This window comes from Pollachius pollachius (assembly GCF_949987615.1).
Source record: "Pollachius pollachius genome assembly, chromosome: 3".
Classification (NCBI taxonomy): Eukaryota; Metazoa; Chordata; class Actinopteri; order Gadiformes; family Gadidae; genus Pollachius; species Pollachius pollachius.
Window position 1 is genome coordinate 9,343,102 of NC_136936.1, and position 22,256 is coordinate 9,365,357.

The window sequence follows — 22,256 nt, forward strand, 5'->3', positions numbered from 1 at the left end:
CGCACGTCTTTGGTCACTCACGGAGCTCAGGCTTCCTCCTCTGCTGGTGGTGCTGAATCGTGTTCCTGTTGGAGATGGCGGGTGGTGGAACCTGTACGGCGTTGTGGTTCCTCTTGGGACTCGTCTCATGTCAGCAGAACATGCCTCTTCCGCCCTGTGACAGGTAGAAAGGAGAATATTGACAATGTTTGGACGTTTCCAAGTTTATCTGGAAACTGAACGAGAGGAACAGTTATTGAGAAAAGCAGGCCTGTTTTTGCAATGTCGGAGTGAATGTTGACCCTAGTCTAAAAAAATAAAAAAACTTCTTTGGTTTTACATTTGAGAACATCCAGATGTAAAAATTGTGCTATGATTCTGGGTTTGGCTTGGCAGCAACCATGGAAAGTAACAAAAGACAAAATGAACTTCTCTGCAGTCTGCATATTTGCAGACGGGTTATTTTATTCAGGCAACTAAACATTCAAGCACAAGGGTGTTTTATGCAAGACTGACGTTATTGTTCTGCCTTATTTTATAAAGTTTGCGTGCAGTGAAGGGAGAACGTATACAATTCCTCCTTTATAAACCTTGCATAGTCTGACTATAAATCATAAAGTGTGTTAATATGTAATGTAATACTCATAGTGACTTTGGACCTGGGTTAATGGCAGCTGATAATGTCAGCGTTATTGCTTGGCCTAAGAATGTGAAAACCCCTGTATGGCCCTGTACTGAGATGGGATTCTGTGGAAGTCTTTCGGATGAGAAGTTGAAAAGTGGTCCTGACTCCTTGTGGTCCATAAAGAGCCACTTAAGAGTATGGGTGCTAACCCCGTGTCCTGGCAAATATCCAAACATGGCCAGCTAATCGCTCTTTGGTATCTTATTGGCTCGGGTTTTTCCTCACCTCTACCGTTTTGTGCATTCATTTGTAAAATTGATGAAAAGATTAATTCCAGGTAAATGTATCTTTACTTAACAGTGAAATATATTGCACCGGGCAACTCCTGCACCAAGTCCAAACGGCCAAACTATTTAATGACGACAAACACTTTGTTGATATGAAGTTGAAAGAACACCCTGGTATGTTTGCTACATTGCATATGAACACCTTTAATTTATTTATTTTTTTACTTCTACTCTTTCATTTGTTTTAATGTTTGAAAATAACCTTGTTTTTATACGCCTGTAAATTGTCTTGCAAAAATGAAATGTATTATATTTCAAGTTTATCTATGAACTATTCTTTTTAGATGTGGTGTTGTCAGCTTTTCAAAACCTGTCCCGGGACTGGCCCCGTGCCGCCGTCCCACAGGCCACCCTGCGGGACTTTGTGGGGTTGTACTTCGACGAACCCGGGCAGGAGTTTGAACCCTGGACCCCACCCGACTGGAAAGACAAGTGAGTCCTAGTCTCCCAGCAACAGTACTCAGATGTTTATTGTAATTGTGTGTGTGTGTGTGTGTGTGTGTGTGTGTGTGTGTGAGGATGACGTGACAAGGGATGTTCATCGCCCAGTCTAAAGGTACTGGGTTTGATCCACAATGTCCTCAGCCTTACCAGTAGGCATCCTAGAGTGATGAGAAGCTATCCTCCTGATCTGCCTTCATGTACTGTACTCAGTCTGCTTGGGATGGTTTACCAAATCAAGATTTGATGAAGTGACCCATTATTTTCCCCAATTGTGTGTTGTCTGTAAAGCCCTTAACATGATCAGGGTGAAGCGTTCGGTGCTAGAGTTTCCGACCCCTTCACATAAATGAGGCAAAGCGCAGAGCAGGTACATGTCATCCAGTGCGCCGAGAAGCTATTCCCCGTTTCTAGGTAACAAGGAACAATATTATATTTTTTATAATATCTTGGTATATCTTTAGGGTTATGTGTGAGGCAGGGGCAGTGCTACCATTGGGCCAGGTCGGGTGATTGCCCTGGGGCTTGGCCACCAGGGTGCCTCGTCATCCCCCTATCGTGTTTCGTATTTCTTTCTTATTTTTAAATTAATTGTCGTGTCAGGTGTAGGGGCCTCGGAATCCTTTGCCCTGGCCCACAAAGTTTCCCAAACCGCCCCTGGCGTGAGACTAGTGCAGCGCATAGTTGGGCGCAAACGCTCTCCCCATAGGGTAACAAGCGAAGCGCCCGTGCAGAACGTTTTCTGCCCTGATCAGGTGAATGGGGCTCCGCTTTGATGTACTTATTTCTGCCCTGTTTTTTCGATGGAATCCCAATGGACCTTACCTGATTAAATAAAGCTTGAATTGTTGATGCATAGGAACTATCTTGAGTTTTGCTAAACAGCTCAATAGTTGGCAAGTGGTTTGTTTGCCGTTTTCCCGGCAGGCCGAAGCTTCTGGGCAGGATAGAAGACCCAGCCCTGGCCGGCTGGGCTGCAAAGCTCAATCAACTGTGGAAGTCTCTTGGAAGGAAGGTGATGACATCATGAACCTCTTGTGGGATGTTTTGGTGCTGCACTGCATTTATTGTTTTTGTTAGTCAAGTCACTTGGGCTCTGAATACAGAGGTTATTGTAGACTGATTGGGGTGTTCATTAACGATATGGATCGGAAACAAAATTATTTAAGCATAACGGAATCTAAAAACATTTTATAATGGAGCTTTCTAATCAAATGGTGTGGATTTAAACGAAAGGATTACACATTTTAATAAAAATAAAGATCCATTTGAACGATTTCAAAATGCATCTCTGGTTCCGATTTGACTATTTTCCCTTGTTAAGTGCATGGTGTTTTGTTTTGCCTGAACACCCGCGTCTACATACGCTTTCACTGCTTGCATTCCCAGATCCGCCAGGAGGTGCGAGACCACCCAGAGCTCTACTCCCTGATCCCCACCCCCCACCCCCTGGTGGTGCCTGGGGGGCGCTTCAGGGAGCTGTACTACTGGTGAGGCCCCAGGGCTCTGGGGAAGTGACAGCCGTAGCGACATCACATCCTGTTCAGCTGTCACCGTGCGGAGTCCTGATGTGTTCCATCTGTCTGCATGTGGTGTCCTGTCTGTCTGCGTGTGTCGTCCTGTCTGTCTGTGTGTGCTGTCCCGTCTGTCTGCCTGTGGCGTCCTGTCCGTCTGCAGGGATTCCTATTGGGTGGTCAACGGGCTGCTCCTGTCAGAGATGACGACCACCGCCCACGGAATGATCCAGAACCTCCTCTACCTGGTGGACAGGTGAGAGACAGTCTCTCCCGCCTCACAGCACCACCCATCTTTTGTCCCCTTCTCTCTTCTCTCCAGGATATTGTAGCTTGCTTTTAGTCTTTGCAGCGTCTAACTCCCACTCAGCCCCTCCGCGACCAGTGTGAGAACCAACCTCGCCTCCGCTGTCTCAGCGCCGTCTGCTCACTGGCTCTCCCCGGTGCTCCCTCAGATATGGCTTTGTTCCAAACGGCGGGCGGGTGTATTATGAAAGGCGCAGCCAGCCTCCGTTCCTGACGCTGATGGTGGAGAGCTACTACCAGGCCACCCAGGACCAGGCCTTCCTCAGGTGATCTGCCCACCTGGAACAGCCCCCGCCGCCCAGACCAGCACTCCTGGAACGTAACCCCATAGCCTGCTGGCAAATATTAGTCCACTTACTTTTTCCCTTTTCCTCCAGCTTTTCCTACTTTTCTATTTGTCTTTCTTTCTTTATCTTGTTCTCTTATTTTTCTTTCTTGTTCTCTTTTGTCTCTTTTTTCATTCAAGAGCATGTCATTTGAAACTAGGTAAAAAGAGTAATATCTTTTATTTAACAATATCGTGGGAAAGGGATTGCTCTTATCCTGAATATCAGTATAGCGGTGTTTGGCCGTAGGTACAAGGCCGCATGCAATTTTAGCTATGCTTTGCTGATATTATGCAGTACAGCGTGACCTCAGGTTTCATAATGCTTTAATCCAAGTTTTACAAGCGCCATTTAAAAGTACAAGTTAAAAGTACTGGGCCACAACAGATTATGATTTGATCATTAATTTGGCTCCGCCAACACAAATGGTTCCAAGAGTGGGACTTGACTGTTGCCAAGCAACATAAACATTTTCCTAGACACTAGCTTGCTAATTTGTGTAGGTCTACACATTACCGCAGGCCAGCTACCTTGTATCCGGTAAATTTATCTGTAAATTTCCATTTATCTTGCAGCCAACAAGATTCTTTTGATGGTCACTTTTGTGGCATGTTTGTTTGCAGTGAGTTTACGGTGTAAGATTGTTGATGTAATTAATGTTATTAGAAATGTTATTAGAAATGTGTGAAAAGTCCCGGTGCTGTTGTACTCTTCATACGCCCTCATTGATCTGAACTTACTGTTCTATGAATATTATGTACATCAAATCGAATGTATACATAACTGAAGCATAAATTACACAGTCTCCTCAGTTAGTATGTAACACCGGTGCTGTCCCAGTGCCAGCTGGGAACACTGGGGACTAATGACTGTTTGGTGGTCCACAGGGGAGCCTTGCCCACCCTGGACAAGGAGTACTCCTTCTGGATGCAGAACCGCTCCTTCACCCTGCATAATCACACGCTCAACCACCACCGCGTCCCCGTGGGGTCCCCCAGGTCGGTAGTCTACAAACATTACTTCGGGTCGTTGGATGGTTTTTGTAATTTCAAGTCGTTTGAACAAAAGCGATTGCTGCATTGACACAGTGCAGGTTTATGCTCTAGAAGAGGATGACATTGTGCACTGAACTAGAAGGATGGTCATTTCCAAGTGAAGATGTGTTCTGCGGTATTGAGACGTGTACGGTTTATTTCAGGCCTGAGTCCTACACGGATGATCTGGAGCTCGCTGAGGGGCTAACCCCTGGTAAGGAGCCATACTCAGCCTACATTAAACCAGGTGTCAAGTCGACTTAAAAAGACCTATTCCCAGTCTCTTGTCCATTTCTCCTCATCCTCTTTTTGTATCCTATTCTCTTCTTCTCCTATTTTCTCACCTCCTTGCTTCCTCCTGCTCCTCCTCTTCCGCCTCCCCTTTCTCCCCTCCTCGCCCAGACCTCCAGAAGCAGCAGCTGTGGGAGGAGCTAAAGGCGGGGGCCGAGTCTGGGTGGGACTTCTCCTCCCGCTGGTACCGAGCCACGCCCCCGGGCCAGACCCCGTCCCTGGGGGACACGGTGGCCAGCCAGGTCCTCCCGGTGGACCTCAACGCCCTGCTCTGCCGCAACGAGAGGGCCCTGGCCTCCTTCCACAGACTCCTGGGTGAGCCCACACCAGACAGCTCCCTTCATTCCTTCCCTTTTAGGGAGGCAGGGCTGGATAGTCTAGTGCAGCGTTTATCAGTGGGTGGTACAAGTAACCTAAGCAAGGGGTTTCGGGGTGGGTACTTGCTGAAAAATGGATTCAGTTATTTTTTTCATTACTGATTACAATTGTAAGGATATCACACCTTAATACAATCAATTTAAACTTAATTGAGACCGACAAGTTTGGTAAATCTTTCCACTGTATAAAAAATTAAGCACTTCCCCAAACATTTCCTCTAAACTTAGTATTCATTTGTAAGTTACTAGCCCTGATGCAAATTGCATGCATCCTTTATTTCCATTTAGTGTTGGTGCTGGTTTAAGGGGAACCTGGCTGAAGAAGTGACTTGTGAGGTCCATTAGTACAAGTATATGAAGGGTCCATAATTACATACATACAAATATATATGGTGGTCCTGAAAACTGGCTGTTTACCCCAATGTCTGCCTCACTCTACCGGTAGACCTCTTTAAGTTAAATACCTCACTCTCTTCCGGATCATTGATATGTATCCAATGTAAAAAAAAACGACCAGTAGTAGTCCCTTTAGATGAAATCTGTCTGCCAAATCACTAAATGGTTATTGACTAATTGACCGAACGACGTTTCCTTGACGATGGACTCAAGACTAATTGACTAAATGGATGAATGACTAAATGGATTGCCTAATGCAGAATACAAAACCGCTCATTGACTGACGCTGAATGCTACTAGATGAGCAGCTGCATCGCCAGCAGCCCCGCAGGCGTCTCGCCCTCTCCTCACCTTTGACGGAGACGGGGTCCGGGGGGGGGGGATCGTTCAAACTTGTGTGCCCCGGGATGTTGCGGTGTTCTGACAGCTCACCATCACCTGTCGGCGCGCCCTGACATCACGGCGCGCGTTCCTGGCAGGGGACCGCGTGGCGGCCGCCGGCTACGAGCGTGCGGCGGCGGTCAGGCAGAAGGCGATGGAGGCCTTGATGTGGGACGAGCCGCGCGGCGCCTGGTTCGACTTCAGCCTGCTCACCAACTCCACGCGGACGCAGTTCCACCCCTCCAACCTGGCGCCGCTCTGGGCGCAGTGCTTCTCCGGGGCCGCCACGTCTGAGAGGGCCCTGCTGTACCTGAAGGTGCTGGCCTCTGTTTACTGGACGAGAGCCTTTCTTTATTTACCAGTCAGCTGAATGACCATACAACTATATCTACCTGTCAGCTGAATGACCATATAACTATATCTACCTGTTAGCTGAATGACAATATAACTATATCTACCTGTTAGCTGAATGACAATTTAACTATCTACCTGTTAGCTGAATGACAATATAACTATATCTACCTGTTAGCTGAATGACAATTTAACTATCTACCTGTTAGCTGAAAGTCAATATAACTATATCTACCTGTCAGCTGAATGACCATACAACTATATCTACCTGTTAGCTGAATGACAATATAACTATATCTACCTGTTATCTGAATGACAATATATATCTATATCTACCTGTTAGCTGAATGACCATACAACTATATCTACCTGTTAGCTGAAAGTCAATATAACTATATCTACCTGTTAGCTGGATTGACAATATACAGTAATTATATCTACCTGTTGACTGAATGACAATTTAACTATCTACCTGTTAGCTGATGACAATATATCTATCTACCTGTACTCACTCAATATACATAAACACAGTATAACCTCCAGAAGGGGTGCCCACACGCTGCAATAATCAATCCATCCATGCATCGCTGCCCGCCAGCTTGACTACAATTACAATTAGCAGACGCTTTTATCCAAAGCGACTTACATTGACACACCGACGGCAGAGTCAACCATGCAAGGCGACAGCCAGCTCGTCAGGAGCAGTTAGGGTTAAGTGTCTTGCTCAGGGACACATCAACACTCAGCTAGGAGGAGCTGGGGGATCGAACTAGCAACCTTTTCGGTTACGAGACAACTACTCTACCTCCTGAACTAAGCCGACCCTGTACTGACTACTTGTTGTTGCTATGGGTTTGTTTTGTTGTTGCTATCTGTACGACCTGTGTTGTCGTTGTAGTTGTTGTTGTTGTGATGTGTTCCGACAGGAGTCTGGGGCGCTGCGGTTCCCTAACGGCGTCCCTGCATCGCTGCAGGAGAGTGGGCAGCAGTGGGACTACCCCAACGTGTGGCCCCCGCTGCAGCACATGCTCATTGAGGGTATGCACTCTCGCCGTGTCTCATGATTAGGGTGGGTGACGGCCCGCTGAATGGGTCTGAGTTCAAGGTCGGAGTGGGGTAGCACTTTGTTAGTCTTGCTCTGGGTTTGATGCCCACATTTAGTTTGTCTTGCCGATGGTATCAAAGCACATACTATATATATATATATATTTGTTCCAGGTTTGTCGAAGTTGCCTTCGGATGAGGCCAAAAAACTGGCATTTGATTTGGCACAGAACTGGATCAGAACCAACTGGAAGGCGTTTGACAAGTACGACGCCATGTTTGAGAAGGTGAGGACTGTGGTCGCAACTCTGGTTTCAACATGTGGACCCCTTCTATCTCGCTTCTATCTTCTATCTCTCACTCTGTCTGCCTCTTCCCTCATCCTCTCCATCTCTCTCTCTCTACAGTATGATGTGAACGGAGACGGTAAACCCGGAGGAGGAGGGGAGTATGATGTACAGGTATTTACCTTTTTTTTTCCTCTTCAAACTATTCTGTTGGCAGGAATAATGCCAGCGTGGTCAAATCCTGGCGACGCAGCCTCCTTTAATTTCAGAAAGCCATTCCTCTGCACCATTCTTATTTCCTGTCTGCCCACATTATTTAGCATTTTCGCACACACACACCTACATGCATGCGCACGCTCGAACTGAATACATTTCAGGAGAACTAACTGAGCCCAGAAGGAGGCTGGTTGGATTAATTTCGTAGCCGCATTGAACTGTTGCTAGCATAGCATGTCGATGAAATAGGGCACCCTAAATCGATCCCTGAGGACAACCAAGGTCATATTTTCAGGCAAACATTCAAGTTAACTAAGAAGTCCTTCCTCTTTTTCTCTCTTGGATCTTGAATCAAGATTTCGATCATCAAAATAACAATTTGGAGCACTAAGATACATCTTTTATCTGTGAATGTCAAATAGTGTATTATCCTCTGTTGTGTTAATGCGTTGTTGTTGTGGTTGTTGTTGTTGTTGTGTGTCCTGACGTAGCTGGGCTTCGGCTGGACCAACGGCGTGGTCCTCCAGCTCCTGGACCTCTACGGAGACCGCCTCACCGCCGGAGGTCTGGGTGGGCCCACCACCAGCCTCCTGTCTCTGCTGCTCTGCCTGGTCCTCCTCACGCTCCAGTGACCTCCCGCCCGGCCGGCAGCGGTGCGGGATTAGCGTACGGCCGAGTTCACTTTACTGCACACCCGCCTCTGAACACACGTCAGCTCACCGCTGTGGCTCCCAGGGAGAGAGCCCACGTCGGACGGATGAATGCATTACCCACGGGGACGAGGATGTCTGTCTTTAGGTTTGGTTTTCATTTGAATAACAAATCAATGTCTGAGTGCTGTAGTGACTCGATTTATGGCGTTATATTAAAATAATTTCAACCATATTTGCCCACCAGCTGCCTCTCTCTCTCTCTCTCCCCGTCTTTGTTTTGGAGTCTTGCGGTACATTTATGGTATTTTATTAGAATAACCTCATATTTGCTGGCAACCCATTTGTAAACATAGGGGAACGGATTTTGCTCAGATCGGAAAAAATTCTCCAAGGATCTGCTCTTTGACTGATATCACACTAATTCTCTATTTCCACTTCCAGATGGTATTGCTGGGACCTCCTCCCAGTGAGTATTTGTAGTGTGAAAAATGAAACCAAATCCTGTGATTGCCTTGAAGACGCTAAATATATGTCACTGTTTCATTGATATACTGTGTATATATATATCCTTTGTTTAATTTTTAAGCAGATCATTAATAAGTGAGCCCTGCCCATGCACATCTCTACCACTGTACGTGTGCCTTATTTTATATTGGTATAACTGATGCTGGCTGCATTGTCCTCGGCATGAATGCCAATGTCTAATTACAATATAACTTCTCTTCGTTTGAAGACGGGGGACAAAGCAATACGTCTGAGTTTCCTTCATTATGCCTGCTCCTCTGAACACTACAGAGAGGCGATGCGTGAAATATATGACAGCAGACTGGTGCTGCGTGGGGAGGAGGTGGGCTCCACATATTGGATCCCTGGTGCTGGAAGCTCGACTCCTCTGAGTGCAGGCCCCTCCTTAGCGGGAGCAGATGGGCGGTGCACCGCCTAAAGGCCAGCAGACCCAGCGGTCCGTGCCCCCACCCAGATTAGTTCCTGGTAATTTTGTCTTTTGACAGCTACCGCCTCCCCCCCCATCCCAAACTACTACTTGAGCAAACGGCACGAAATCGATGATTACATGCATATCTAGTTCTTTACATTTATGTATTCTCTTTTTTTTTTATAAGCAGTAGAACATTGCATTTAAGTAGGCTTAACTGCAGCGTTGACTACAGGCAGGCAGTGAACATTGGGGTTTGAAACCGTAACCTCTCAGCTGCGGGCCGTTTACGCTATCCTCCTATAGAAGAGCGAAAATCTCAGTGCTTAGCAATAGTGGCTTATTGTTCAAACCTGGTATAAACATGTCTAGTAGGAAATCCGATGTGTTCAGCATGAGAGTGCCAAATTTGTTCTGCAATTACATGGTAATGAGGGGATTGTGTGTGTGTGTGTGTGTGTGTGTGTCTGTCTATGTTGATTTCTGGGTGTGTGTGTGCATATACTGCATATAGACTGTGTATCAGTGCAAGAGCGTGACACCCTGAAGTAGATTGACTGCCAGACTGTGAATTTCAGAGCAGCTCTCTGACTAGTGTGTTGCATGTTGGGGTGTAAAGGTCGCTAGGTCTTGTCCTCAACCATCCCATCTTCTACTGCATACATACCAGCTACTTACTGCATAATAAATTCAAGCCCTCCCTTTTAACGCCTGGCCATTGGTTGAACAACCCCTACCCTGCTTATTGACTCATTGTAACTCCCGACGTATGATTTAACCAACTCTACCCTGCTTATTGACTCATTTTAACTCCTGACTTATGATTTAACCAACTCTGCCCTTCATATTGACTCCTTTTAGCCCTCCCTTCTAACTTGTGACATAATGGTTCACACAACGGCCCCCTCACATCAACTTAAACCCTCTGTCCTCCTGAATGAGTGGAGTGATCAAACCCCCTAGCCTCTACCACCCTGCCCGTTGAGTGTAATTACTGTATCTGTTCCTTAAGTCATGTCTGCTTTTGTCGTTGCCTTGCGAGGAAAAAATCGACAACATTGACACGCGCACTACCGCAGCAGATATGCTGGGAGTTATCTGATGAAAGCTGTTGACATGATTAATTCATCCACTGTAGCGTGCATGTATTCATGTGGGAAGCGGACAGCCCTATCATCTTCTCTCTATGGAGGATTGCTGCTGGCAGGGCTCTGACTGACGCTAGCACGTCCACAGGACCGTTCTGGGTCCCCTTAAAGCTGGCTGGCTGCCTATCTAGTTTCTGCCTGTCCGTCTGTTTGCATGTCTGTCTCTCTCTCTCTCCCTCCTCCCTGTCTTTTTGCCAGCCAAACGGTGTCTCTTTCTCTGTCTCTCCGCCACCTCTCTCTCCTCCCTCCCTGTCTCTCACTTTTTTGCCCCCTTCCTGTCTGGGTCTCCGTCTGGGTCTCCTGTCCGTCTCCCCTTCTGTCTCTCCCTCTCTGTATGTTTCTCTCTTTGTCTCTACTCTATTGTGTCATGTGTGCTTTGTAGACCCACTTCTTAAGGGCCCCTACAGCGGTCAGAGCCTCGAAAGAAAATACCACATTATAATATCCACTGATTCTTGCCTCCCCAATCCACAATGCCCGGTGCTTGTCCGTGGGGGGTCCAGGAATCCTGTCCCTCTGATGGAGGATCAAAGAGAAGGAGGAGGGGAAGGTTCTGATACCTGATCGATACCTTAGCCGGAGTCCGTCCGGACCACTTCATTACCAACCCCAAGTGTGTGTATTATTAGATATACGTGTGTGTGTGTGTGTGTGTGTGTGTGTGTGGGTGTTTGTTACTGGCTTTGCTGCTAAACTGTTTGAAGAGTGAACCAAGTCGTTGCCCTCTGCGCTGGAAGGGTTTCATAACTGAAGAGGGCCGAGGCCTACGTTGAGGGAGATATGAGAGGGCTTAGGAGTATCGATTTTGTGCCGTCTCTTAGATTTCTGACTTTTCTCGGATCGATAGTTCCTGATGAACTATTCCCTCTGTTGCTAAGAGAGAAGGGGCTTTCAAAAGAGCATTTGATGGAAGATTATGTGTTGGTGATTGGAAATGTAATGTATTCTCTACACTGTTTGAATTTCATTCTTAGAAATCCTTACGATTGGAAACTTCTCCACCTATATTCTATATGGTATAGGGAAGAGCACTCACCTTATTCGCACTCTGCTTGTCATGTTTAATCTCTTTGCCAGTTTCTCATGTGTAGGCGGCGGCCTACTTTAAATATTAATATTCGTCTGTGTCTGAAGATTCCAATTTGAGACATTTCCACCAGAGAATACACTAAGTTATTAATATATAAACCAGGAATGACACCTCAGCAAAGAAAGTAGGATTTTCAGTGTTTCTAACTATTCATTGAAGCATACCGGTAGACTGCATTTGGATTTAGCCCTGAAAAAGGTAATATTAAACAGATAATAAAGTGTAGATAATAAAATGTCTTGCTCATGGCCTAATCTAAGCCTGGTGTAATTGTAAGGTGTCCGTGTAATATATTGAGAAGCCAGAATTGTGCTTATTATTCCAGTAAGTTTTAATAAAAGGGGGCGTTATTTCACCTTTGCAGCTCTGAGACTGTCATCCCCGGTTTGACCACTGGGAGGAGGTAGAGATCTGTGACTTAACGCCAAGGCTTGTGTTGGAGTGGGCCTTTTGTTCAGGTGGGGAAATTAAATATGCACACAACGGAAACTCGACCGTTCTCCCCTCATTGGCTGTGAGGTAACCTTGCTTAATGTCACTGCGTCGGTTCAATTTTGGCGTCACGTCAATTGGTCACGTTTAGAAATAAATACATCTAGAATCAATATCACCCGCTTGGAGGTGATTCAGAAGTTCTGTGTTGGTGGCTGCGCATACATCAGCCCGGATCATTCACACGCTATTGTTCCTCACTTATGTCCCCTATTAGCCTACATGAGCTCACTAGGATGTTCTGCATCTGGTGGGTCGATACCCATCTGCTGTAGACTTCCATGGTGGCTTATTTTTTTTCGTTTTGAGTCATATTGACAATTGATGCAAATTGTGTATACCCCTTTCAATACCCTCTCGGTGGGGGGGTAAAAAATAATAGTGATGCGTTAATCGTGCCGGTTTAATGGCGGTACACGACGTGTGACGCCAACGTTTAAAAGCCATTTGCACAAAGTGAGTCTGGCTGCAGAGTCGTTCCTCTGCGGGATACAAACATAGTCAGGCACAAGCCGTCTGAGGCCACGCGTTGACACGGCAGGCCTGCAGATGGCAAGAGAGACGAGGGGGGGGGAAGTAGTAAGTAGAGAGGGGAGTAGAGAGAGAGGGAGAACGTAGGGAGTAGAGAGAGGGAGTATTGAGGAGGGGAAGAAAGAAGAGAGGTAGAGAGAGGGGGTATTAGAGAGAGAGAGAGGGAGGGGGTATTAAAGAGAGAGAGGGGAGTAGAGAGGGAGGGGGTATTAGAGAGGTAGAGAGGGGAGTAGAAAGAGAGGTGGGGTATTAGAGAGAGGGAGGGGGTATTGAAGAGAGAGGGGAGTAGAGAGGGGAGTAGAAAGAGAGGTGGGGTATTAGAGAGAGGGAAGTAGAGAGAGTGAGAGGGAGGGGGTAGAAAGAGAGAGGGGGGTGGTATTAGAGAGAGAGAGGGAGGGGGTATTAGAGAGGTAGAGAGAGAGAGGGAAGTAGAGAGAGAGAGAGAGGAGTTGAGAGATGGAGAAAGTGGGGTCAAAGGAGACGGAGGGAGAAAGGAGAGGAGAGCGACACGGAGGAGGGAGAGGGCTGAGGACGAGCGTTGTGGGGTGCAGCAGGGTCTGCTGGTTATAGCCGCACAGATGGCCCAGCAGATGAGGTGGGAGGGAGCGAGCGGGGATGTGAGAGTGTACGGCGACGTGTGAGAGAGGGGGATGGCGCAGGGGCACCCGGGCGGCGGTGTACACAGGGAGCGCCGCGTCGTACGCCGGGGCGCTCGCCAGGCAAGCCCTTTAATATTTATTGTTCAGGGGCTGCTGGGAAACCTTTTTTCCAGCGTTGATTCGTCAGACGGAAAAATGGCCCAGGAGCCGTCTTTGAAATATTAATTCTGTTGCGGTGGGGCTGGAGGGGGGAGTCAAAGGGGGGAGGACAGGTGAGTGGGGGAGAGCATACGGCACAGCATCCTGAGAGGAAAGGGCTCGCGACATGGAAGATACGAGGGAGAGCCGGGGGGTGGGGGGGGGGGGGTCGGGTAAGCAGAGAGGAGTTGAGGAGGAGGAGGTTTAGAAGGAGGAAGTGAACTGCTGGCCAGGAGATGGCCGTGTAGATTGTGTGGGATCCACGATGTCCAAAGGTGTTGGTAGAGGGGCGATGTTAAAAGAAGCAAAGCCCAGCCCCGTGCAGCCGTGGGAGTTGTAGCCTTTAGTTCCGAGGCATGGCAGTAAAGTTTAAATGCAAAGTCGTTAAGGAGAGAGAGTTGTACGTCATTGCTCATTAACGGGTAGAACAGGATTAATCACAGAGAACGCGTTGACAAGGCTGCTGAACTCACTCTGGTACACAGCTTTTAATTCCCCCATGAACCAATGGGGTACAGTGCATGTGAATAACCTTTTTGATATTGTAATCACATTTCCCGTCTTTGAATTGGCCACCCCGTGAATGGACGTGTACAAGGGGCTATAACTGCGGTTTGTGAGTTGAGTGGGCACCTCTCCCTGGATGCAAAACCAGAATTGCCTCTCTGTTCAGACATGCGTTTGCCTCCACGCAAAAAGGAAATGAACAAACCAATAATGCACCTTCGCATTATGAGACGAGATGATTTCTGTTGTGTTTGAGGTAATCAATATCCAATCAGTGTTAATGAGTGTCAGGTAATGGGGGAAGCACTGTGATTCACAACAACCCAACACCCCTTTCCCAAAATCCTTTGCTTGATGAGTGGGCTCATTTATTTCCTCTTTATCTCTCTCTCGCTCTCGCTCTCTCTCTCTCGCTGTGCAACAAAGGATGAGGGGAGATGATTTCCCGCTCTCTGCCTCGTGGCTTGCCCTTGGCTCTCCGACATGGCTGTTTCTCCGGAGTGTTTACTGAGGAGACGGAGAGGAAAACAGCCTTTGTCTTTTTGGAGACTCGCTGTGTTTCAGCGAGCGGAACAATAAAGCCCAGCCTAAGCCTCCTCCCCACTGTGTGGCCCCTCTACCACACACCTACTCTAAATGAGAGAGAGGATGAAGGGAGAGAGACGCAACGGAACGGACATTGTTTGATACCTTTCGCCTCACTCATTTGCAAATGAGCACACACACACGTGCACACACACAATCCCCCCCCGCCCCCACAATATGACCCAACGAAGGACGACCGCAACGAAGAAACAGATGTCTGAACAAATTATAAAGTCGCATTTCAAAACAGCATGGAAAAAACTTTGGCTCAGTCACACACGACGACGCACAACCCTTAGCCTTAGACACTTTCCCCTCAACTACGCCACTGTTCACGCCAGGGAACCGCCACTAGTTTGAGGGCTGGGTATGAATCTTTTATCAGTGTTATGTCACCGTTAATAATGAGAGGACATCCTTGTGCAGACCTCCCGTGTGGAGCCAAGAGGATTGTGGGTAATTCAGCCTCCCAGGTGTGGGTTAGCCAGATGGAGTGCATGTGAAATGGTAATGCGGTCCCCAGGCGTCTGCCGGGGGTGTTTGAAGAGCCCGCGGTAACCCGGGGAGAAGGGGGGCCCCGGCGCCAGGGGCTCTCAGGAGTCCTGGTGGGTGGAGGTCGTGGAGGTGGGGGACAGGTGGCTCTGATATACGCTGGCGGGGGGGGGAGGGGGAGGCGGGGATGTAGCCGCAGTCGGTGCATTGGCCTTGAAGGAGGCTGCGGGCTGTACACCGCAGGGGGATTCTCGGAGATGGCGTTGACGGTGGCGGGGCTGGGGAGGGTGGGTGTGGGCGTGATGAGCAATGAGAACTGACCACCACTTGTTCCAGAATGTCGTTGATGCAATGTTTCCCCCCAACACTCATTAGTTGTTGGTTGCCTAAGCAGGATGAGTAAAACTGTATATATAAACACACACACCCCCTATTTTCACAGGCAATGAAACGGAGGGGGAGAAGTAAATAAATATGAAATGCTCCTTGGTTTAGAAACATAATATTCACCTCATTGCGCCCTGTCCGGAGGCTGCTTGGTGCAGTGGTTAAACGCTCTAGAGTACATGAGAAGTACTTTACTTCAGGAGAGAGAGAGAGCTCCCTGCTTGGTGGTGTCGCATCACAGGTCAAGGTGAGCTGGTGACCACCGCATTCATCACACACTACCACCCTGGAGAGCGGTGGGTGTGTGTCTGAGGGTGTATGGGTGTGTGTTTTGTTGTGTGTGTGCATGAAGGTCTGTGTGAGTTTATGTTTCTTGGTGGAGTGTGGTATTAGTGTACATGAATGGATTTGTGTGTATGGAAGCCTGTTGGGGCTTGTGCAAATGTGTGTGTGTGTGCATACGTTGACATTTTGTGTTTGTGCGTGCATGTCGTGTCTTGCTTCGGCCTTATTGAGTTCCGGTGGGATGTGTGTGTCCAGAGAGTGTGAGTGTGTGTCCAGAGTGTGTGAGTGTGTGTCGAGGGCGTGTAAGTTTATCACTGCTAATGAGAGGCTGGTGGTGAGCTGTACTCCATTACCCATGAGCAGGGTGATGAATTACCGCTCCCTCCCTGACTCCTTGCCCTCCTGGGAATGTTTAATTAATCAGAGTCTGGACACGGCCGCCATTAGTCTAGAACCCGCGGCCAAGCCTCGGCTGGACACACGTATACATGCGTACGCACACACAGTGTAATTTGACCGATCCTTTCTCCCTTCGTCCTTTATTACATCTCTCTCTCTCTCTCTCTCTCTCTCTCTCTCTCTCTCTCTCTCTCTCTCTCTCTCTCTCTCTCTCTCCATCAGTATCTCCATCAGTATCTAACTTTTTTTCCATCAAGTTGTCTCTCTTTCTTCATCTCACTCATCCTCTGCATCTCTCTCCCCATAACCGTCCTCCTGCCTCCATTTCACTCTCTCCATCTCTGCATATCTGCTACTGTCCTTCCCTCCTCTCCCTCTCAATCTCCCCTCTCCTTTCTCTCTAACTCTCTCTGAGTGGCTTGCCAGGTGTGAGTAAATGGACGCTGGCAGGGGCTGTACAGGAAGACATTGCGGGGCAGCCCTAGGGTGCTCTTACCATCACTAACGGTCATTTGAACGCCAACCGGAGCTCTTAATCAGCTCAGGAAATAATGAACTGAAGGCAGTGGAAGCAGGGCTGTGGGTTGTTGGGGGGCTTGGCTGCTAATGTGCGGTAATGAACGGACTAAATAAACCATAAACAGTACATGCATGATGCAGTCTACCTGTAGGCATGCTTATAGCAAAATGCTCAACCCCTACCTGCTCCTTAATGACATGTATCTGAATTCAATGCTCTGTTCACTTTGGATAAAAGCGTATACTAAATGAGCGCTTTATAGTCTTTAAATATATATACACTACCGTTCAAAGGTTTGGGGTCACCTTGACAATTTCAAGTTTTCCATGAAAACACACATTTATTTAAGTTTTCAGGTCTGCTATAATTGCACAAGGGTTCTCTAATCATCAGTTAGCCTTTAAACACGATTAGCTAAACAATGTACCATTAGAACACAGGAGTGATGGTTGCTGGAAAAGGGGCTTCTGTACACCTAATGTACATAGACCCCAAACTTCTGAACGGCAGTATTAGTAGTGGACTTTGTGCTTACAATTGTTCCGAGGAGGAGTTCTCCAGTGGAACTCATTCATGTATCGTCAGCGTACAAAAGCAGCTGTGTGCCCTGCGAGGAGTTAGGAAGATGCTGTTCTGGAGTCTGTTCTGGATTTGAAACAACATCTCCCTGGACTTTTTGCAAACAGCTGCCTTCACTCTCTGGTGAGGGGCAACACAATGTGTTTGAAGACGAGGAGACGGGGGGGGAGGAGAACAGAAGAGCAGTTTGGAAATGTGTGTGAGTAATTGCGGATATGAATTGTTCTTTTCTTTGGTCCTTAGCCTCAATGAAAGCCTCAATCCAGGAACGCATGCGTTCTCCACTTTCTCCTGACTCTAGTAATCCTGTTGTGTTTATATTGATGACTCTAGGTTTGAAACCCTCAGGGAGGTCAAAGGTCCACCATATATATATATATATATATATATATATATATATATATATACACAAATATACAAATCAGGGTGGACACGTTTATCGAGACCCAGTGGTCCGTCTGTCTGTCTGTTGTACCAGGTGGTCCACAGTTGTTGGTTCATGTGTGTGCATGTGTGGAGCCAAGCGGTGAACAGTTCTGTGTGTGTGTGGCCCTCTAATCTCTCCATTCAAAGTCTGCAATGTGTGTGATCAAGGAAAAAACCTTGGGATTGATGGAATGCAGTTTGTTAAAGTTTTTTTAGATTCCCAGAAGCTGCGTTTATCAAGAGTAGTTAATCTAGTAGTATTGCTACAAACAATCCTTTTGATAATCACAAAAATCCATGGATGATCCATCCTTTAATCGACTCCACACTAGAAATACAGCTTGAATTTAAAGGGCACTACTGATCGTAAATACACTTATCAATTGTTATGATCATATCTGTACAAGCATTGTACTGGATGTTTTTATTTTATTTATTAAGTCAAGAGGCATCACTATCACACAGGGCAGCAATGCAGAAGGTATTTAAACAGAGTAAGCTTTCACTTTCAGTGAATTAGAGTCTGGGTTTTGTACTGGCGCAATTTTGAGAGGTGTGTAACTGGGGCAGAGGATGTGTGTGTCAGCAGCAGCAGCGTGAGGGATGTAAAAGCACAGAAGTTATCAGAATTGAGTGTAACAGTGTGTTCACTGCAACAAACAGTGCAGCCACAGAAAAGACATCACCAGTTCTGTTTAGGGATGAGGAAAATAGTAATTTTGGCATCTACTCCCTTATCTTAACCACAGTTGAGAGCATTCCCCAGGAATGCTGCAAAAAGTAACAAAGTGCTTCATTCAGAGACATTGCTGTGCAAAACAACAGTTGTGTCTTCCTTGTCAGATTCCCTTGTCCTCAGGTTTTTGGTACATGTAGTGTTTGGTCCCGCTACACCTCTACTTGGTGGGGAAAGTAGCTCGCTACAAGGAAAGTGACATTGTTTTAAAAGAAGCAAAGCTACCGTAAAGCTATCGAGAATGTTAGCAAGGTCGGTAGCATAAATACTCCAAACGTCTTGCGTAGTAATTGTAGTTTCTCATCAGACTCCTTAAAACCAAAATGTTTCGAAATAAGGTTCGAAATATGGTTATATTTTCTTGTCGACCAAAGTCCCTCTGTCCGTCCTTTACATTGAGGTGAAGTAAACATGCCAGTGTTAGTGCACTGCTGCAAAGAAAAGGGTTGCGCTGTATTTACAACCTAAGACCAAACGAGAGCATTATGCAAAACAGAATTGGGCACAATAATCGTTTTATCTTGAGTTACTTTTTTTCAAATTCGTCACAAGCACTTATCGTGCATCAGAAATGTGTCCTCCACTCTTTGGATAAATATAGGATGGACTACAATAATTACACTTCAAGTCTTATCACTGCAAGAATTCCAGGGTTACTCCTAGTTCTGTTTAATAACTGATGTTGAGCAGGAGTTGAACATCAGTACAAGGGCTACTACAAAGTTGTAAAGAATGGACTAACATCAATACTATCTAAAGACCACAATGACAAACTTCTGTACTGTATACTGTACTGCACTGTGCTATATACAATACTGTATGCTATACTGTGTATAGTTCTGTTAAGCCTCTACAAAACGCCTCCACTTTATATGAATGTCAAGTTTCTGTATGCAAAACACCCCAGAAATATTAAGGAATGTGATGTAATTTGTAGTTTTGTAGTTTGTCAGCTATTTGCGAATTTTTTCTATTCTTTCTGTATAGTCTCCAAATTGATAATTCCTCTGACATTTAAAAGACAAGACATTTCTAGCTTACTCCCAAGTCCTTCGGTGCCCCATTATTACGATATGAGGAATATGGTTAGATTTAGAATGCTTATGGTAAGGGTCAGTACTGGCATCACACGGAGGGGGCGGTGTTGAGGTGCTCATTAGCTGTAAATGGCAACAGCTGAGTTTGCAGATGAGTCTCTTGAGTTGAGAGTCCCTGGAGGTGGTTCTGCAGGTGAGACTCTGGGTTTGTGGTACTAACACGAAGGACACAGGTTTTTGTCAAGACACTTGTATGAGGGAACATTTGGTTGTACATACACGGGGAAACTGAACGACTGGAATCAAAGCACGGGTTGGTCACCTCGGTGACGTGGTGCCGGTTCGACGTGTCCCGGAGAGCTCTTCGCCTACGGTGGCTGTGGACCAGGGGTGAGTACCTCGAAGCTAACCCCCCTAGATAGGTAAGATTGCACTCACCCAGGGAAAGTTTAGGAACATACCTCAAATTCAACGCACCTCGTAGGGACAGACATTAGGTTACGGGCTACCCAGATAAAAAACGAGTGAGGTAATAACTGGCGCGTAAAACCCATACTCAACAGTATGCTGTTTTTTGGATCTACTGACGACCCCTCAGTGAGGAATTACATCTCTTCCTGTCTGGGTAGAGCCACAAAATGGATAATGTGGGCCCTTGCGGCCATCTTTCATGCAGAACGATGAAAGTTAAAATGTATTCAACTTTACAACTCACAACTTAACCGTAATCAGTTTAACCGTCTCATAGCATATAGTCAATACCTTTTAAGGTTTGTAAAGTAGTGGTCAGGCTAAGCAAAAATCGTTACTTTTGTCATTTAAACAAAAATAACAAAATGCACAGAGTCCATCAGGAATCCATCAGCTTGAGTGTTTTGTTCCCCTTACGAGTGCCGGCATGTTGTTCCCTGTCTGTCTCGCGGCCCTCGACAGCTCCCCAAGCCGCCCATTGAGACTGATTTGCTTTATTCCCTCTCGCTCACAACCCAATCTTCTTTTCACAAACTGTGAGCTCGCTCCACCAAGAGACACGGGGGGGGGGGGCGCGGCGCTCAGCGCACCATGCGGTATTGATAGAGGCAAACGGCGGCACTCGCTCGCTCACCTGAGGACCGACACCCGTCCTCAGCGAGTCATCGATGTGCGTTCGCTGCCCGCGGATCTATTTATTTTCCCACCCCCCCGAAAAGTGGACCGGTGGCTGCGTATTGAAATGTCAGCAGTTCAAGCAAAGTGAACGAATGGTTGGATGACGATGATACTTGCGTCATTTACAGAGCACCTCTCGATTCAAGTGTGGCTGGTGGAATAGATTCACACCGGGGAAAAGGAAATGGAGGTAAAGTAGTAGGGTTAGGAACATGAAGGAATGGAAATGCGTACACTAAAAGACAATGAAGGATATGGAAATATACATTTGGAATTTGAAGAGTTTTTGAAGAACGGTATATGAATGAAACATGTAAAGTAAAGACATTTAACGAGTCGGTTCGTAAAAAGAAAGAAAAGGACATTTAAAAAAAAACATTAGAAATGAATTGTGTAACAGCATGAAATGGCGTGTATGCTTCCATGAAGGGGAGATCCAGTACACCAGCCATGTCCCAACACCAATCCGCCCTGTACTCCACCCGTCTCTCTGAACCACCACATGATTTCACCATGTCCTTGCAGTACCGCTGGATTACACCCATAAGCAGCTGCAGATGGTTGGCTAACAATACGAGCCATATGGAATCTGTCTGTAAAGTAACTTGCAAAAAACACATTCAATGTGGTAAGGAAAGAACTGGCATCTGCAATGCTTCAAGAATTCCCTGCCTTTTTTTTTTTTAAGCATAGCAACGCTACCACTCAATATTCATATACGTTCAGAAGAATTAAGGCCATCAACATCACTTAATGTTGATGTGGCTGTGTTTTGTTGAATGCTATGTTACACACATCTCTTTTTTTTTTATTGCTGTGGAAAATCCTGAAGGGTCCGCCTTTGAATTAGCATTTTAGCTCCATTCTGTGTCTCCAGTCTCTGTAGTGGTAGAGGACGACCGAGGAGGGAAGAAAAGGGTTTCTACTGCAGTGGACATTGCTGTGTTTTGTGTGTGTGTGTGTGTGTGTGTGTGTGTGTGTGTGTGTGTGTGTGTGTGTGTCGGCAGAGCCCGTTCTTGGCATCCATGCAGGTTTTTGGGGCGCCCTACACTCACACTCCTTGCGGCTAGTCGTGCACGTGGGTCTGTGTGTGTGTCTGCATGCAGTGTGAGTTCCAATTTGGCCGCAAGCAACACGGTGACTGGCGCTCTCTGTGTCAGCTCCCCCCCGGATTGTCAGAAGCCCTCCGTCAAATCCACCCAGCAGGGGGCCCTGCAGGCACATGGAGGTTCACTGGGAGGGAGGGAGGGGAGGAGAGATATAGGAGGAGATGAGGGGGAGAGGTAGGGAGAGACAAATGGGGAGATGAAGGGCAGAAAGGAGGGACAGAGGGAGGGAGGGAGAGAGGGAGGGAGAGGCAGGGAGAGACAAATGGGGAGATGAAGGGCAGAAAGGAGGGACAGGGAGGGATAGAGAGGGAGGCAAAGACAGGGGGAGCAGGAGGGAGAGTGAAGGGAGGGAGGGAGCGGTAGGGAGAGGCAAATGGGGAATGGAAGGGCAGAAAGGAGGGAGAGAGCGAGAGAGGGAGGGAGGGAGAGGGGGCAAGAGGATGCAGATACGGAGGGAGAGTCAATTCGGGATATGAAGGGAAGAA

At 47.0% G+C, this 22,256-nt stretch overlaps 1 protein-coding gene across 1 annotated transcript; it reads left to right on the plus strand.

The window, feature by feature from the left end:
• Positions 1–74: 74 nt before the first annotated feature.
• Positions 75–8,547, plus strand: treh (trehalase (brush-border membrane glycoprotein); the record flags this gene model as incomplete). Its single annotated transcript, XM_079731671.1, has 15 exons — positions 75–163; positions 965–1,065; positions 1,236–1,383; positions 2,320–2,407; positions 2,782–2,882; positions 3,070–3,162; positions 3,362–3,478; positions 4,426–4,536; positions 4,737–4,786; positions 4,975–5,178; positions 6,116–6,333; positions 7,295–7,406; positions 7,587–7,699; positions 7,820–7,873; positions 8,407–8,547. 15 exons carry the CDS (start codon positions 75–77, stop codon positions 8,545–8,547), a joined length of 1,740 nt encoding a protein of 579 aa, XP_079587797.1.
• Between the last annotated feature and the right edge of the window lie 13,709 nt (positions 8,548–22,256).